This window comes from Orycteropus afer, unplaced genomic scaffold, assembly GCF_000298275.1.
Source record: "Orycteropus afer afer isolate SDZICR_OR568_19922 unplaced genomic scaffold, OryAfe1.0 scaffold00081, whole genome shotgun sequence".
NCBI lineage: Eukaryota > Metazoa > Chordata > Mammalia > Tubulidentata > Orycteropodidae > Orycteropus > Orycteropus afer.
In genome coordinates, this window is record NW_006921668.1 from 4,003,524 (window position 1) to 4,022,890 (window position 19,367).

Below are 19,367 nucleotides of genomic sequence, written 5' to 3' on the forward strand. Positions count from 1 at the left end.
AACAACAACAACAAATACGAAGAATGCCTTGACACTGACAAAATATATGAAAACTTATTTATTTATGAAATATAGAAGAAATTTTGAAATAAGATGTGTTTTTATAGAGTATATTTACTTCACAATGTCTAAGTACTTGACACTGAAAGATATTTTCACTTATAGAATACTCTGAGTTATGAATGGGAAAATTTAATTTTCAATTATTTTTATTTATTACATAATAATATTTTTCTCCAAATAAAAGGATGATAAACCACATAATGTAAATTAAGTCTATTAACACATTCCAAAGTCAAGAAATGTGTCAGAATTTTTATTCTAAGAAGGAAATGGCAAATACTTTATGCAGTTTACAAATGGTAAGATACAACATAGAAAACAGATAACCTAATTAATTTCCTATTGGAAGTCAAGTAGCGTAAGATTCCTGCTACAATATTAAAAACACTAAAGGCATCTGACTACTGACCAGAAGGCTGGTGGTTCAAACCCACCAGCCACTCCTGGGAAGGAAGACTGGGCATCTACTTCCATAGAGATACTGCCTTGGAAACCCAAGGAGGGGTCACTATGAGTTGAACTGACTCAATGGCAGTGAGTTTGGTTTTTGGTTTTGGTTTAATACCATACCTAGTTTAACAGCCATATTAATGTCAGGTTAAACAAACAAACAAAAAAGACAATGAAATCTATCCAATCAAAGGTATAGGGAGAGAAAGGTATTTAGTCCATTAAAATGACATTATGGATAATGAAATACTTTAAATGTGTTTTTAAAAGTTGGTATTCCTGCTCTGAAAGCAATAAAGATGAATGGGAACAGCAGACACAGGGAAAAAGTGGGAAGAGTGCTGCTATATCATGCTATATATATAAATGTGTATGAATTGTTGAATGGAAAAGCAGTTTGCTCTGTAAACTTTCACCGAAATCACAATAAAAAATTATTAAAAAAAAAAAAAGGTCTATGACCCTTTAAACAGAAAATGGAACTAGGGAATGTTGTGGAGTGTTTTCTTCCTGTCTGTTTTAAATTGGAATTCCACTGTTACAGTGGTACTGTATTGCCTATCCCTTTCCAACATTTGTAGACTTTAAAAATAAAACAATCCTAGCACTTCGCTTAGGCAATACTCTTCAGTATGAAATAGTTCAACCATGGAATGTTAAAAAGACCCATGAACAGTAATCTGAATGGAAAAGAGCATCTATCTCACTCTATAGTTTCAGAATGGTCTAGTAACAAGTATAAAGTCTCTTTATTATCATAGCAGTGGCACTGCCTGCTAGCTTTAACTATGGAAGTCAATCACCAATAAAAAATTTTTGCAAAAAATTTTTTGCTTTATTTATTAGCATAAAAATAAATTAGCATAGTGCCAAAGCCTCTCATTTCCATATTAAATATGGTTACATATTAATATCAATGAACAGACCGTTTTGGTACTCCATTCATTAATATTAATGATTTTAAGGTGTTAACTTCCTACTTTCTTTCATCCTGGGAGATACATATATATATAAAGAGTAAAGGATCACTGGCTGCTAATAAGAAATTTAAAGTTAATTGAGTGCTGAATGTGTATTTTTCCAGAAATTATATTCCAATTTAAGAAATATTTTATCTTAGAAGAACCTTCTACTTTCTAACTTTATGCAAATATAATTATCCATGGTAAAACTTGTTCCATAGTATGGAGGGCATTTTAACAATAATAGCTAGCCTTACCACCTGCCCCACCAGCCACTCCTCGGAAGGAAGGTTGGGCAATCTACTTCCGTAGTGATACTGCCTTGGCAACCCAAGGAGGGGTCGCTATGAATCGGATCCAACTCGACGGCACATAACACCACCACCACCACCACCTGCCAGCTTTGTTTGTTATTTGCTCATTTAAACTTCATGTCATCCTTAGAGGTATCCTATTCATTTTGCAAATGGAAAACACTGAGGCTGAGAGTGGCTAGATTACTTGGCTAAGGTCACACAGCTAACAAGTTGGAGTGTCACTTGTACCATCGCAGTCCAGCTTGAGTCTACTCTTATGCATTGTATTGCATAATAATATTGCCAGTTAAAATAATTATAAACTTAGAAAGGTCCTTTGATAATCACCTAAGCCATTCTCTGATTTTTTAAGTATTCACCTTATTCAACTATTTCTTACACAAAGTTGATTTCACTTTAAGTATTTTCATTATATCTGACTAATCCCATGTAAGAAAAAATGCTTTAACATTTACAAATATGTAATATTTATTAATATATAAGTATATAGTAAATAGAAAGGTTATTCTTTAAAATGTCTCCTTTACCTCAAATAAATAATTTTTCTTTTTGAAAATATAATGAGCAGTTCTATGATCATAGAACAGTATTTTATGATGACATTATTTTTGGCTAAAAAAAGTTTATTTGATAAAGACAAGGGGGGTAAATTCATAATTTGTGTTCAGAGGATAACTGATCATCCACTGTAAGGGCATAATGAGCACAGCATTTGAAATATGAATGAAGATTCTGGTTCAAGTCTTTTATCTGTTATGTGTAATCAAAGGCAAGTCAGTTCAAATTCTGTGAGCTTTAGTTTCCTCTACGTATGTAAAATGAGGATTATATTATCTACCTCAAAAAGAGGTAACATATTTAAATGTATTATGTCATTCATGCAAGTTTCAAATCTTTCTTGAATCAATTTACATTTTTGGCCATATTGCCTCTGGAGAATAAGTATTATAAATTTATTATCTTTTAGATAAAGAAGCATTTCCTTTTATTTATCTGACCTTACCCCAGTCAACTCTTAAAATTTTTAAAAGAGTAAAAAGATAAATAAACAAAACAATAAAAAAACCTCCTTATTTTATAAATTTGAGATTTGGTGGAAAAGTCTGCACTTGACTACTTTGTTTATTTTGATACAATATTATTTTTGTAATTCAATGTGAATTTGCCAAACAGTGAAAAACAAAATATATTATAATATAACACTGATTTAGGACTAAGAGTACAAAGGTTAAAAAAAAAAAAAAAAAAAAAAAAAAAAAAAAAACACAAAACCAAACCAAAAACCTATGCTTGTCTTTAAGGGACTCATAATCTATATATAAAGAGACAAAAATTAACTTTAAAATATTATAATCAGTTTTGTACAAGTGTTAAATGTAGTTCTTTAGGAACACGGAGGGAATCCTTATAATTGATGGGATTACAACCTCACAAAAATGAAGACATGGTCTGAACTTTGAAGAATGCATTTTTGTCACCAAAGAGAATGAAGATAAGGGAAAAAAGGAAAATTTTTTATTAAATGAGATCATTGTTTACAAAGGTAAAAAAAAGTTTAAATGGAAATTCAAACAACAAAATGTGAAACTACAAAAAGATGCTATGCATTTATTCAAAGTTCTTTCCCTGAAACAAAAATTAAATTGGATGAAATTGCTTGAGAGAAGTACTATGATTGGTGGTTTGAAAACCGATTTTCCATTTAGTAGCAAAATGAGTAATATGTTCAGTTGTAGACTGCCACAGAATGAGGCATACAATAGTGCTATATTATAAAGATGGATTCCTACATTTCACATTTTCTATTAATTCCTTTCTTTCATGTACATTCATTTAGTACCCATTGCTTTTACAAACCAATTGTAAAGCTGAACAATTTTTTTAACGCTTTGTTTTTACTTTATTAAAAAAAAAACCACAAGGAAAGCTTTTAAGACAAAAGAAATAAAATACATTAAATTTCAACATATCAAAGATTAACTGGAATAAATCACAAATTTAAGCCAACTTGCCATCTTCATGTCGGAGGTACTGGTTGCCGCCTCTGTCTCTAGCTAAGGACCAGGCCTCTCCTTCATCACTCTCACAGAACTCTACCATGCTGTTCTTATCCAGCTGCACCCATGTACCTTCAGAATTGGTTACCTGGTACATAACAAAAAGCATGACTGAGCGGCTTTATTCTTTCAGGACATTTGGGCTGAAAACCAGTACAAAGCTTAAGTGTTTGATTAGTGTAATCATTCCAATAAATTCTACCATGAAATTAGTTTCTGAAATTAAGACCACAGCCTGAGGTAAGACAGAAATCAACAAAAAGTTCTCTATAATGCTGCTTACCTATGACTTTGGTAAAATAAAAATAATTTTTAAACCACAAAGATAATCCCTAAATAATTTTAAGTGTTACCCAGAAACACATGGCTCATTACTTTTATTTTTCTCCTAAAGTGTTCTAACATAACATACTCTCTACTATTTACATTGATGGTACAGATAGTGCTACTTGAAAATGACCCTGACACTGAGAAATAGCATGACACACTACATCTTCAAGCTTATCTGCTGAGGCAAATGCCACAGTGGAATAAGTAGTAATTTTATTTGCTCAGGACTTCAGTGAGACATTTGAATGGCAACAAAGAAATGAACACTTTGTCATATGATCACAGTTCCATACAGATACATATCAAATATTTTAAAGTGCCGATAATCCATTAACAGTATATAGTACATTTGTAATACTGCAAAGATACATGCAAAAACTGAACAATTAAATATACAATACCAATCATTTTGTTATATAGATACTGTTTCCACAAGATTATGAAAATAAAATTATTAGAAAAGAGGCACAGAAAAATTACATTAGTATTTCCAATACAAATAAAGATAAAAAACATAATATTTAAAAAACTTAGGGTAGACTTCCATCCTGGGATGGAAATGGCAACCTTCTGAAGAAAGAGATGCTTTGGTTATATTATATTAAAAATGATTATCTTAGAAGTCATGAAGCTACAAGAATCCATACCTCTCCCACTGCTTTGACTTTGTTTCCCAGAACTAACATTCCAATTGGGATACCTCTAAGGTTGGGGCAGCTTCTGATGTTGTGGCCTGAAGGTCCTGTTTTCACTACCTTGTACATGCCTGGCCCTCCTCGTAAGAATGGCATGTCCTGTTCTTGCATTGTGGCTTCCTGTGAGCAGCAGGAGTTTATGTCTTTGAAAAAGTCATCAGTATCAGTTTTAGGTTCCTGGAAATTTGAATAGGCAAAAGAAAACAATATGATTTATCACCACTTTAAAAATCTTTCTACTAATGGCTTTTAAAGCAATGATACAATACTGTAGACAAAAAATAAATGATATCTAAAGATAATTATTAGTCAATCTTTTAGTTTTTCGATGTTGAATAAAATTTTTTAAAAGTTGAAGATAAGAAACTACAGCAAATGAGCAACTGAACCTCTGGTTTCTGTCCATCATAATTTGAGATATACAATAATCTTTGACTTTACTTTTATCTTTAAAGCCAATATTCAATAGTAGAGGAAATAAAAATAATTCACTAGCTGAACCACAACCGAATAATTTTGGATCATTATTCCTGCATTATTCTATATTGATACAGGCAAAAAGCCTACATTTTCATTTCCTCCCACTTTTGTCTAGAGTAATTTTTTATAAACAGAGAAAACCAATTTGAAGACTCTGGAGACATCCCAGAGATAGGAAGCATGGGAAAAAAAAGGGCATGAAACACAGCCACATCTTAATATTTACTACTTATGAATGAAATAAAAATGCTTGTAAGATTTTAACAATTCATTTGAATACAGGATAAATGCAAATGTCTTGTGAGATTTGCTAAGCTATTACTACACAATTACATATTAAGTGCATTTGGATATAAAAGAGTGGTTTCTAAAATGGAAGAAAAGAACTTGCCCTAAATCTTTTGCTGAATCTGAATGCTGTGATGAAATTGTTTCCTGTGTGATTGTGACAAAGAGAAGTAATAGCTAACCTGCTCCTATTTGCTCTTCTTCCCAATTAGCATATCAATGTCCCACACTGTGTTTCTTCCACTGCCATTATTATTAATTATTTTCAAGAAACATAGATTTTTAAATTTCACTGTTAAATGTAAGAGTTGGATGGCATGCTACAAATTGCTTTAGATTCAAGTAGAACAAAACATGACCATAAAGGGGCCTTGACCATTAAGTCTAAAATAAATATTATTTAATAATGTTATAAACAGAATAAAAAAGTGAAACTAACATACACAAGACAAAATTTTACTGCCTGGCTCTGTGCCCATAGTCTCACACCAAAAGTATGTATATATGTCCAGAGACATAGTAGTAAATAAAAAATAAATCCTGAGATTAAATAATATGTAGATTCAAGAATTCTATGCACCTTGGACTTTGTTAATTTAATATATGGTTACTCTTGGAAAAATTTAACTCACAATTGTCTTCACATAGCATTTTGCAAATCTCACTGTGGTGATGAATAATCATCAGTTTTTACTTATACAAATATGTGTTATGTGCAATAGTTAACGTAATTTACTGTAATTATAATACAGTATCTAACCAACATTCCTTAGTTAAATCTTGGTTATTTAATGGAAATAAAAATTTTAAACACTTGAAAAATTTAGACTAGATTTACAATCTAAATTCAATATTAAATATGTATTTGTTCATATATATATGCATGTATATTTATTAAAATCTACATATATGAACAACTAGGCAAATAACAACAACAACAACAACATATAAATATGCAGAAGCTCTGGTGGTGCAGTGCCTAAGGCACTTGACTGCAAACCAGAAGGCTGGTGGTTCAAATCTACCAGCCACTCCTCGGAAGGAAGACTGGGCAATCTACTTCCACAGTGATACTGCCTTGGAAACCCAAAGAGGGGTCTCTATGAGTCAGATCTGACTTGATGGCAGTGAGTTTTTTGTTTTTATATAAATATGCACAGAAATTCAAAATAGAGACTGACATAGATATAAACATTAAGAAATACTACTGCACAATATTTTTAATAAGAACATTTAAAATTGTGTATTTGTGAAAGATCAATTTTTATAAATACATCATGCCATTTCATAGTTGGAAGTGGCATGTTTTGTTCCTATTTATTATTGATTTTTTTGTCATACTCAATGATATGCACATCAAAATAACAAGCAAATTTACATGTATTTATGAAGAAAAACAATTTCACTAATGTTTAATAATATTCTTAGATCATTTCATTAGTTATAATAGCAATTCCAACTTTCGATCATATTGTGTCCCCTGAAGGGCAACATAGAAGGACTTTTATTACGAGAGTTAATATTTTATTGAATAGTTAATAAAGCTATAAAAAATATAAATGAAGTTTATTTTTTTATATCATACAGTGTAATAAATAACTGAAGGATATAAAATACTAGAACTGTACCTATCCTTCTCAAACAGTTCTAAAATATATGTTTTAGTCAATACAGAAATGTGAGACTTGATTACCCATACCTGAAATTGAGATTTTAATATTTTCTCTCTTTCTATTTCTATCTAATATTCAAACGAAGATTCAAAAGGGCAAGGCAAAGACCAGGCAGTGGAAAAAAAGAAGAGTCAGAGTTTGGACACCACCCATAAGCTAGTTCTAAAAAAGCCAGATTAGGAAGCTAGTCATAAAGCTAAATCTAACAAATTTCAAATCACATAAATGTTTAACTTAAACTGATAATATATTCTTTACCAGGAGTAGAGGTTAAAGGGGAAGAGGGGAAAAGAATAGGGAGGAAACAATTCTAGCACTTCATATATCTTTACCTTTCTTTGAGTAAACATTAATTTATTAATGTTAAGCAAATGCTTCAAAAGACAACATGTAAAATTCGTTATACACACTGAAATATCTGAATAATGTATAACTGTTCCTTACAGTTAACTCACCTGGGGGAAAAAAGCTTTGGAAGTCCATGAAAATACGTCCAAATCCCTGACTCCTTGGCTAGCATTAAAGATATTCTGAGCGACAAAGTTTAAGAAAGAGAGATATCAACAAAGAAAGGGAACAGAATATCATCTGCAGAAGATGCGTTCATAGTAATAACATATTCTGTATCTGGCACCAACACTGAAATGTTATTTTACTACTAAAGGGAAACTGAAGCCACCTGAGTAAAGCACACACCACAGAAATTCTGATAAATCAAAATTTTTGTCAAAAGCTCTTCATGGATATAGTGTGTCATGCCATTTGCTAAAATTAAGAGCCAGACATTGTTACAAAGCTTAAGAGAAAGCAAGAAGGAAACCTTAAAGTTCCTTTAACTGAAGAAGTATCTGTTCCACTACAAGTCAGATTTGTCTTATGACAGAAAACAGTCTGTGTTTTGTAAAGAAAAGTGGACTATAGACTGTATAAATAATGCAACCATTATGGATAATTATGGCATGTAGGATATGTGAACTAGCTATCAATATTTAAGGTGCAAAAATTAAAAAAAAAAATATGTCATTTTTCAGTTTTCTTCCCAACTATAAATGAGAAGAAAAAAAAATACTGAAAAGTATTAAGAAATCTGTTAAGAAAAACATTAAGAAAAAGATACAATACAAATTATTACCAAGGGACAGACCTAGTTTTAGCCATCTCAAAGTTTAGGAAACAGAGCATTTAAGATTCCCATGTTAAAATCTAAAAGTATTTTGATAAAGAACAACCAGTTCACAGCAGTGTGATCCCAGAAACATTAACCTATTCATAAAATGTCCTAATGAAAGTTTAAATGACACATTTACATTGATATATCATGCTGTTCATCCATATGTGATCCAAAATAGTAATCTTTCCAGTGAGTAGCAACTGCACAATTTTACTACTTATGTAAATACTATGGTACATAGTTCTTTTGGACAAAACAGAGAACATTCAAAATGTTACTAAAAACAATCATCATCTTTCAGGAAACATCACAATTCCCAGCCAATCATAAGTCATTTTAGATGAGAATTTACTTGTCAAGTTCTATTATGTTTCCTCATGCATATATGTGTATGAATGTAGATACATATACACACACATACATAAATGCTAATTCTGAAATAAAAGATGTTTATAAACCATGAAAAAAATGATTTTTTAATAATATACCTACAAATAAATATGAAACAAAACAAAAATCCAATGAAACCCACATTCAAAAATATTACAGAATAGGGTCCTTTCTCTTTAGATATAGAATGGAAGCAAGTTGCAAAGCATTTTGAAAAACTATTTTGGGATGAAAAAAGATGTCTACTGGCTAATTCATATCCATAATTTGTGGAGTATTTACTCAACGGTTTTTCTCCACAGAAACGGTGGTGTCGACCTTTTGAAATAAACACAGTATCAAAAATTTTCAGCATTTTTATTTTTAGCATAAATTATTATAGTTTTTAACACAATGAATTCACAAAAGAAAAGCAATGCCAATGAAGGTAGTGATGAAGAAGCAATGTGGTGACTGATAATATTTAAAGCCTGGACCTCTCTCTTATTTCAGCATGTAAATTTAAATGTTTTCAGTGACAGCAGTGAGCTTTTTTTCCTACAATGTACAATGATACTTTAAAGATAATGAATTGCCAATAAAATCCATTTTTATGTGGATTCAAATTTGACACTTTCTGCTTTTGTAAAAAATTATTAGTCCACATTGATGTATAATAAGATTATTTTTAAAATGTGATGCCTTAAGAGTACAGAATTTATCAATTGAAAGCACCAAAAATTCACCAAAGAGGAAGACGGAATTTAAAAATATGAGATACTTTTATACTTTACTTTTGAAAATTTAGGGTAGTTTTAGCCTAAAGGTATGAACATACAGAAAAATATTTCTTCAAAGTCTCAATGTCTCACTGTTAAAATATATGAATGAGTTTCCATATTCTACAATTACACAGATATGTAACCTCAACGATAATTTAAATAATTTTATTCTCAAAGACTACTTTAAAGGCAAAAACGTGCTGTCATACAAGAAACCTAACTATAATGACAAGCATCAAATTGCAACTCTAAGTTGATAATCTCTTATGGTGTGGAAGAGATCAATTAAGCAGTCAGTGATTATGGCAAAAAATTATGTGACCAAACATGCCAAATTCTCATGAAAAATAAAAATAATTAAAATTCATTGTGCTAGATAAGCACAGAACTAAAAATTCTTACTTTAAAAAACACCATTTTTGAGATATAGTTCATATACCATTAAATTCACCCATTTAAAGTATATAATTCAATGCCTTTTATTATACTCACAGATATGTGTAACTACTATCACTGCCAATTTTAGAACATTTTTGTCATCCCAAAAAGAAACCCCATACTGTTTTTCTATCACCTCCCAACCTTGTTCCCTCTGCTCTAAGCAAAAATTAATCTCCTGTCTCTACAAATTTCCCAGTTTTTGACATGTCATATGAATGTTTTTTTGACACTTTGTATCTGGTCTTCTGTGAATTACTTCTTTCATTTAGCATAATGTTTTCAAAGTTCATCCACATTGCTAGAGTATCAGTACTTCCTTCTTTTTTTTATGGCCAAATAGAGAATTAAAAATATATGACCACATAAAAACTTGTACATAAATGTTTATAGTAACATTATTTGTAAGACCCAAAAGGTGGAAACAACTCAAACTTCTATCAACTGATGACTGGTTAAACAAATGTGCATCAACTCAGTAGACATTGTATGTTATAAAAATGTTTGCCATTTTCAAAACAAGAAAAGATAACATAAGTCAGGAAAACTAAACATAGTATACAAACAATTATAGTGTTTTATTTTAACTGACTCATAATCTTTCTGTTTAGGTAACTTAACCACCATGATAAAGCATGAAATGAAGCTTTTCATAACCATCTGGGGACAATACATCTGTTAATGCTATACTAAGTAACATTTAATATTTATTAATATTAAAAAAGCAGCTTATGTGTACACATGCACAAACCTATTTTTAAAAATGAAAAATAGGAAATCTGGGGTATGTGAAAGTTGTGGCCACCAGATATCAGTAGGAGGCCCAAAAGAATGAAATTGGACATATAATAGAATATTTGCTAATTTTACCAATTACCCCAGGTGTTGCTATCAGAGAGACTACCAAATGAAACGTGCACCTCTACTCCAAATTTTCAGTGCACCAAAATTCAGAAAAGTCAACATAGTTTTTAACATGTGAACACCCATCAGTCTAAAGTAGGTAGGAGGTAGTTTGTATAAATGTATGAAGATATTCAGAGTCCCCAGTTGCTTCTGCAAGAATTCAGATAATATGGGCATCATAAGAAAACATCTTAAAATACTTCTATTGATGTATTACCAACTTTTCTTGATATAAATTTTCTCTTCCACTCAACTCCTCTCATATGCACACAATGTTGAAAGACTTCAATTTCAAGAAAGAATAAGTTTCAAATCACTAACACCTCATAAAAATAAACTCTCTTTTACAACAAATTAAGTTCTTGATTCTGGGTAGTTAAATGTCTCCCATGTCATATGCATAATCAGTTTTCATAATCACAGTGACTCATTTCGCCTTTAATATTATTTATCCCCATTCAACCATTAAGGTTCTGCGTATTCATACTTACTTAATTGAATAGTTCGAGCCAAAGTAATATGATTTTTATAGTTATACATTATCTTTTGACAACTATTTTTGTTCTTATCTCTCCACTAGATTAAGGCCCACTGAACACAAAAGCACAGCCTTTATAATCACATCAACTGGAGTTCCAGCACCAGCTCTACTATACACCACTGTGATGTAGATGAATAGCTATCTCTCCTCACTGTAAAAATGAGAATGATAATATACTTAGCATCATAGCATCACATTGAGAATTAAGTGGGATAGTTAAGGAGCATACATGTTAGGAATTATTTTTAAGCAACATGATCATACCAAATGCAAATAACTAGAAATAAGTATTTAACTAACGTTGAAAGACTACTATGAGCGAAGCATATTTAACATATTAGAAGAAACAAAGGAGGAAGAAGGATCCTTAATGAGACCTTATGGAGACTAAGAACAGAAATAAGAGGTATAAAAATACAAGTGGGATGGTAGGTTTGAACCACTAGCCTTCTGGTTAGTAGTCAAATGCCTTAGGCACTATGCCACCAGAGCTCCCAAACTAAACATTATGGGAAGTGGGGAAAGTAGTAAGTATTTTCCATTTTTATAGAAGTGCTACCTGAAAAGTGAGAGGGAAACCTAATTTCCCCAGTATTTATCTTTTGCTCCCAATTCATTTCTTGACCCCTACTAAACAATTAGTTTTCAAATACAGTATGATTCTAGAACTCTGGACATTTGACTACCTTTCTAGAAATTCCTTCTCCTTTTCCTGGCAACTTTTGCTCAAAACCCAGGTCAAATGTTACCTCCTAAGTAAAGCCATTCCCTAACTTATTACCTTGCAATTTAACTATGTGAATATAGTATATTTACCACATTATATATTGAGTGCCCCCAAACAGCAAGAACTGTGCCCATTTTATTTATTTTTGTATCCCTCCCCTCTGCATCTCTACCCACTACCCACTTCCCAGCTTAGTATTGGTAGATAGTAAGGAATCAATCCACCACTTCTCCGTTTGTCATACTGTGGTAGCCTGCATGTTGCTATGGTGCTGGAAGCTATGCCACTGGTATGTCAAATATGGTGTCATCCATGGTGAACAGATTTCAGTGGAGCATACAGACTAAGAAACCTAAGAAGAAAGGCCTGGCCAATCTACTTCCAAAAATAACCAATGAACACCTTATGGATGAAAACAGAACAGTGTTCAACTTGGTTCCTTTGATACATTATCATGAGAGACAATCACTGGAGGAGGACATTATGTCTGGTGAAGTGGAGGGCCAGCAAGGATGAAGAAGACCCTCAGTGATACAGAACTGACACAACAGCTGCAAAGATAGCCACGAACATGCCTGCTATCGTGACGAAGACTCAAGACTCATGGTACATCAGGTCACCATGAGTCACAGATGATTTGATGGCATTCATCTATATCTCTAATGATTCAGTGAATCTAATTTATAAATAATTAATGGATTAATGACTACAACATTATGGAGAAGCACAGAAAGAAACTTCAACCAATATATCTGAATCTGGCCATTTGGAAAGAAGGAATAAATAGAAAAGAAAGTATTCTAGGCAAATAAAAACACAAACAAAGATTCTAAGACATAAAATTGAACAGCATGTTCTAAGGAGGACAGAAAGTTCTAACAGACTATAAAATCCTCACACACACACACACAAAGGATTCGCAGACATCCTTATTCTATTTATTCTTATCCTTCCCATTGATTTAAAAGAATATTTTTTAAAAAACTGCACATAGAGTTTATGCCTAGTGCTATTTAATCTCTACACTACAGCATTACTAAAATGCTAAAACAGAGTTAGAGTCACATTTTAATTAAGTTAGTACACCAATACTTCTTTAGTAAAGTAATGATGTTTAAATGGAACTACCGCTAGGAAGGCCAAAATTTAACTAAAGTACATATTTGCAATGAAAATAAGAGTTATACATATGAGTAAATAAGACAGTATAACAAAAATTACATTATAACTTATTCCAAATACTGTTATTTACAGTAATATTTTTTTGATAGTTATCAAATAGTGTTTAAATTTCCTATCCCCACCCCTACCCTTAGTTTGTTTGAGTCAGCAACCAAATAAAGCCCATACATTGATGTAAATGCAAAATTGTTTTAAAGAGAAAAGGCTAAAGGAGTAGTTATAAAGATTGGTGAAGGCAATGTCTCAGTACATTTGAGTCTTTTTAAGCTAGTGGTACTGGTTTGATTATGTCTGCTTTTATTTCAAATCTCCCAACTTTCACCTTTTTATTGAGTAGTGCTTTACAATAATTAGCTGTTTTACAATTATATTTGATTATTCAGAAATGGACTAAAGGTAGCACGTAAAAGAGGATTAAAAGTGTTTTTCCAGAAGTAAATGCAGGAAGAGATACAAAGATAGTAGTTGTTCTTATGTGCCATCGAGTCGGACCCAACTCATAGCAACCCCTCCTTGGGCTTCCGAAGAGGTATCACTATGGAAGTAGATTGCCCCACCATCCTTCCGAGGAGTGGCTGGTGGGTTTGAACGTCCACCCTTTTGGTTAGTAGTCAAGTGCTTTAGGCACTATGCTATACCAGAGCTCCCAAAGATAGTAGTTGGGAGATGCAATTATTTAACTGTGTTAGTTCCTTGAAGGGATGGATGGAATCATTCCTCCTCCTGTGGCTTATCATGTTTAGCCTTGAACAGAAGAACACACTCACTTAAAAACTTATGGACTGTATTATGTGCCTGCCTCAGTCCCTACAGATAAAGTCTTCAAAACTAAGCCTGTTTCTGCCTAGTCCAAGCTTCTGACTCTCTTCTTTTATCTGTGTGAATTATCCTCCTCTTCCAAAAGCATCTCCTCAAATGGGCAAACAAGGGAATTAAGTAGAAAATTTTGGAATGGAAGAGGCAGGAAGATAATATAACCCAGTATATCACTTTATTAGGGACTTAAAAATCAGAGTAATAATATAAACAGAAGTTCCTATATTTTCTTCCATAAAGAATTATCTATGTACTTATCTCTTTGAAAAACATTACTTTGGATTATCAATAAGAAAAGCAAACCCAATATATTGAATGATCTGATGTAATAAGTTAACTTGATATAGTGATTTTTAAGAAATTGATCTGATTGAAATACTAAGGTATTGGATTTTTTTCAAAAAAACAAAATTCTACCAGAGCTTGTACTAGCATTGTCATAATGAGTTCACGTATTTGATGATGATGAAAAAGAAGAAAAATCACATTTTTCTGGTTAAGCTATAAAAAGAGGTATGGGCTACTCCACTATCATATTTAGTGAAATCTTGTGAGGAGCTCTGGTGGTATAGTGGGTAAGACAATTGGCTGCTAACCAGAAGGCCAGTGGTTCAAACCCACCAGCTGTTCTGTGGAAGAGGATAAGGCAATCTACTTCTGCAAAGACTGGAAACCCAATGGGGTTGCTGAGTCAGAATCAACTTAGTGCCAGTTGGTTTGATTTGGTTTTTGGTTTGTGAGCACTGGCTCTAACACTCCTACTTCATTTATCAAAGAAGTTCAGTGAATTTTCTCAGAGACTAGCATGTAGTTTCAACTAAAATATTATAGCACCATAAATCTATAAATCCATCTTATTTTAATATAATAGATTATAAAACAATAAAAAAAGTAAAGGTTAAAACTAAGACAACACAAAGAACTAGATATAAAATGCTAACATAAGAAAAAAACACGTTATGAATGTTTTTGAATGTATAATAATTTTGAATTCATGAATTTTGCTTGGAATTTGTTCCAAAAAGTAGTATGAATATGAAAAGAGAAAAAAATCATTTCCTAATGCTGTGAAAAGCAGAATTCGATAGCCCTAGCTTTAATCTATTATTTTCTGATTTGTGATGACTAATAATAAGCATTAAGGAATTTAACCTCTCTAAATTACCCTCTCCATCACACAGATGCCCTTAACATTTTGTTGCTGTTATTTTAAGTACCTATAAAGTAAAAGTTATATTGTTGTGGTTTACCTCAGAACTGAAAAGCCTTAATTAAAGAAAGCTCTGTAATGAAGACACAGTGCACCTATAATGCTTTTCAAAACCACCTTTTACTTACGTCAACAGGGACCAGAAGGCTCTTGCCAAGGTGTTGATTAAAAGACAGGCACCAGGCTTCAGTGTAACCATTCATGTTCTGAACATACTTCTTTATTGTCTCATCATTCAGTCTCAGCCATACACCATCATCATTGTGGATCTACGGGAAATAAGCAACAAAAACAAGCCATGCCCTCCTGTAACTCGTATGAGACAAGTAAGAGCTGACAGGCTGTAAAGCAGGCAAAAATGATGTGCATGGAGATTAAACATCTGGTTTTTGCAGAAGATGAGTTTGAGAGAACCTTTAAATAAAAAAAGCAGCAAGGAATGCCAAAGTAATATGATAATTCACACAGTAAGACTGTGGGGGGAAAAAAAGTAATTTATGAGTGAAAGCACAAAGGAATCATGTTAGGTTAAATAACTGAAATAGTAAAATCAGGTGCTTCTTAAAGAAACACAAAGTATATTCCTGTCCTTCGATTTAGATTTTAATAATAAGGTATTACTTGGTTGTATTACTACAAAAGATTATAGCCGAAACTTAAAGCAACACAATAAACACATTTAAAAATACAGCTTAAAAAATCATGAAAAGTAACACCCATTTCCAGTGAATCTGTGGATAGGTTCTGACTATTATGCTTAATTGTGTTCATTTCATGTTCAAATATAATCTTAGATTATTTTTATTGATAAAGAAAAACGTGATTCCTTTGTGCTTTCACTCATAAATTATTTTCTTTCACAATCTTACCATGTGAATTATCATACTGCTTTGGCATTCCTTGCCAAAAATAAAAATAACCAAAATGTCTGAGACTCAATCAATATATTTTCACAAAAAATACAAAACTTGCTGCTGTGGGTCAATTCTGACTCATGGAAACCCTGTATCACAGAGTAGGACTGCCACATAGAGTTTCCAAGGCTTTAAATTTGTACAGAAGCAGATTGCTACATCTTTCTTCCACAGAGTGGTTGATGGCTTTGAACTGCTGATTAAGCAGCCAGAGCGCTTAATCACTATGTCACCAGTACTCTGTCAATATATTTCACAAAATCATTTTCCCCAAATTTCTAATACTGCTTAAAATATATTTCAAAACAGAAAATTTAGCTGTCTTGTTATTATACAAATGATACAGTAAGTTTCTCTGCAAATTTTTTTTTACCACAAGTTTCTTAATAGATTACCTCATCAATAAAAGTGATAGTTCCATTGACTTTAACTATGCCTATCTGCTCACTCTGAAGGGAAGGATGGCTACGGATACGGAGTCCTGCACTGTCCTTGGCCACAAATTTTCGAACCTAAGAAAGGCAAAGATAGACAGTGAGACAGGAAAAATATGGAGTAAAGGTTTCATAAAAAGAGACCAAATTATGTCAATTTGAACATATATTTCTTAGAAAGTTTCCCAAAATCATTTGTAGCTGGTTTCCCTCCATTAACAATAGTGGTTTATTTATAACAATGACAAAATTTTTCTATGTATTAAAGTGTGTTAATAGATATCTGATGGACCTACTGAAGCATCATGTGTGTGTGGAAGGGGAAGAACTTTCCCCTTTAAAATTTTTTTGAATAATTCAAGCTCTGAATTCATTCTACCCTAACCTTATTTGGTTGAGGTTCAGTCTTTGGTTTGACCAGCTGAGTTCCAGGTGGTATCATGCCTTTTGGTGGGTCTTTTACTTTTACTTCTAGGCCAGCATCTGTAAAAAAAGGAAGATAACTGCAGTATTTGAGCAAAGAAGAGAAGGAAGATCTTCATTTATCCTGATCTTATAAACCTTCCTAGGCTGTTTTAGGCAATTAAAACAAAATTCTGAATTCTGTATATTCTTTATATAGGGACTGAAATTTGATAGATTGAAAAAAAGAAATATTTGAAAGAGGTGTCTTAGGGGTGCAAAGAAAACAAGGAGGGACTCCCAGTATTCACCTATAACATAAAAAATGATAATTCAAAAAATTCAAAATAATAAAAAATCTTAGTGTGACTAAATGTTATCTGACAATATCAGATCAGAGTACTACTCACTATCTAACCAATCATCTCTATGACTGAGAGGCAGCAAAGCATGGTGATTAACAGCTGAGTTTCTCAAGTTAGACTGCCTAGCTTACTCTGCCCCTGAGTGTCAGACTCTGTACCCCAATTTTTTATCTATACAATAGGAACATTAATAGCACATACCTCACTGGGCTGCTGTGACAATTAAATAATTTAAAATATACAAGGTGTGCAAAACACAGTATTGTATATATACTATGAGCTTAATAAATGTTAAAACCAAAAAAAAAAAAAAAAAGCCAAACCTATTGCCATCAAATCGATTTTGACTCATAGTGACCCTATAGGACAGAGTAAAACTGCTCTATGGATTTCTCAGGCTGTAAATCTTTATAGAAGCAGATTGCCACATCTTTCTCCCATGGAGCAGTTGGTGGGTTCATACCACTGACCTTCGGTTAACAGCCAAGTGCTTAACTGTTATGCCACCAGGGCTCCTTCAATAAATTATCAGTATTATTGTCATTACTTTAATGAATTGTTATCATGCCTCTTGTTAAAGTATTTCCCATCTACTCACAGTTTGGTCACCTTGGGATAAAGTTGAGTTAGTAATGTGAGGAAGCAGATGTGAATCGTTTTCTTTAGCTTCATTCCAAAAAATGAATATAAATGGATTTTTCTAATTGACCTTGTGTCACTTTCCTTTACTACAATATTAGAGATGATGATTTTTTAAAAAAAGAATCTATATGCTTGCTGAAATTTATTAGTATTTTTTGAGGAAAAAAATCTTTATAAAGCCATTCTTGGATACTTTTGCTTTGCTTTTGGGTCCTGTCTGTAATTTGTACCTCTTGTGTGTTGCTACTCATATTGGACTTCGTATGATTTTTATTTGTCCTGCTTTATCTCTGCAATTCTTGGTAAATTGTTAACACTTGAGGACAGGAACTCTCTTACCTAAAACAACGTCTTGCATATAATCAACAAATGCTTGCTGAACTAAAAGCTCTATGGATATGTTAAAAAAGAGAAGAGCAAACCATGCGGATAAAAGTAAGTGGAATGGTACGTATCTGATTTCATACTGTTGTTGTTTGTTGCTGTTGAGTTGGCCATGACTCATTAGGACCCTATGTATAACATAACAAAATGCTGACTACTTCTGCTCCATCTCCATCATCTTTGGTATGTTTGAGCCTATTGTAGTTACTGTGTCAACCTACTTCATTGAGGGTCATCTTTGTTTTCACTGACCCTCTTCTTTACCAAACATGATGTCCTCTTCTAAGGATGGGTCTTTCCTGATGACGTGTTCAAAGCAAGCAAGATGAAGTTTCACTATCCTTGCTTCTATGGAATATTTTTTTTTCTCTCCTAAGACTGCCTTGTTTGCTCTCTGGCAGTCCATAGTAACATTCTTTATGAACACCACCATTAATATGGATCAATTATTTATTTATTTATTTTATTGTGATTTGGGTGAAGATTTACAGAGCAAATTCACTTTCCATACAGCAGTTCACATATACTTTGTCTCATGTCATTGACCACAGTTTACCACAATGCAACAGCTCCCCTTCCACTTCCTCCCTATAGTTACCTCTTCCCAGTGTCCATCTCTCCATACTCTCCTGCCCCCTGAGCATAAGCAGCCCTTCCTTCTCCCATGATTGTTCTCTCCAAGGCGTGTGTCTACTTGAGGTAAATGTTTAATTCACATGCCTGTTCTTGTTTGGCTGGAAACCACAGGTGTGGGTTCAATTCCAGACCT

The 19,367-nt window shown here is 32.6% G+C and overlaps 1 protein-coding gene across 1 annotated transcript in view; it reads right to left on the bottom strand.

Moving 5' to 3' along the window:
• The window catches only part of MYCBP2 (MYC binding protein 2), a 376,124-nt gene that overhangs the window by 84,001 nt on the left and 272,756 nt on the right, over window positions 1-19,367 (bottom strand). The window contains exons 50-55 of the mRNA XM_042781038.1: window positions 17,191-17,288; window positions 16,767-16,883; window positions 15,586-15,726; window positions 7,771-7,845; window positions 4,827-5,051; window positions 3,805-3,937 (exon numbers count right to left, since the gene is read on the bottom strand). Of these exons, the coding sequence (XP_042636972.1) occupies window positions 3,805-3,937; window positions 4,827-5,051; window positions 7,771-7,845; window positions 15,586-15,726; window positions 16,767-16,883; window positions 17,191-17,288 (789 nt within the window). The remainder of the gene's footprint in view (window positions 1-3,804; window positions 3,938-4,826; window positions 5,052-7,770; window positions 7,846-15,585; window positions 15,727-16,766; window positions 16,884-17,190; window positions 17,289-19,367) is intronic.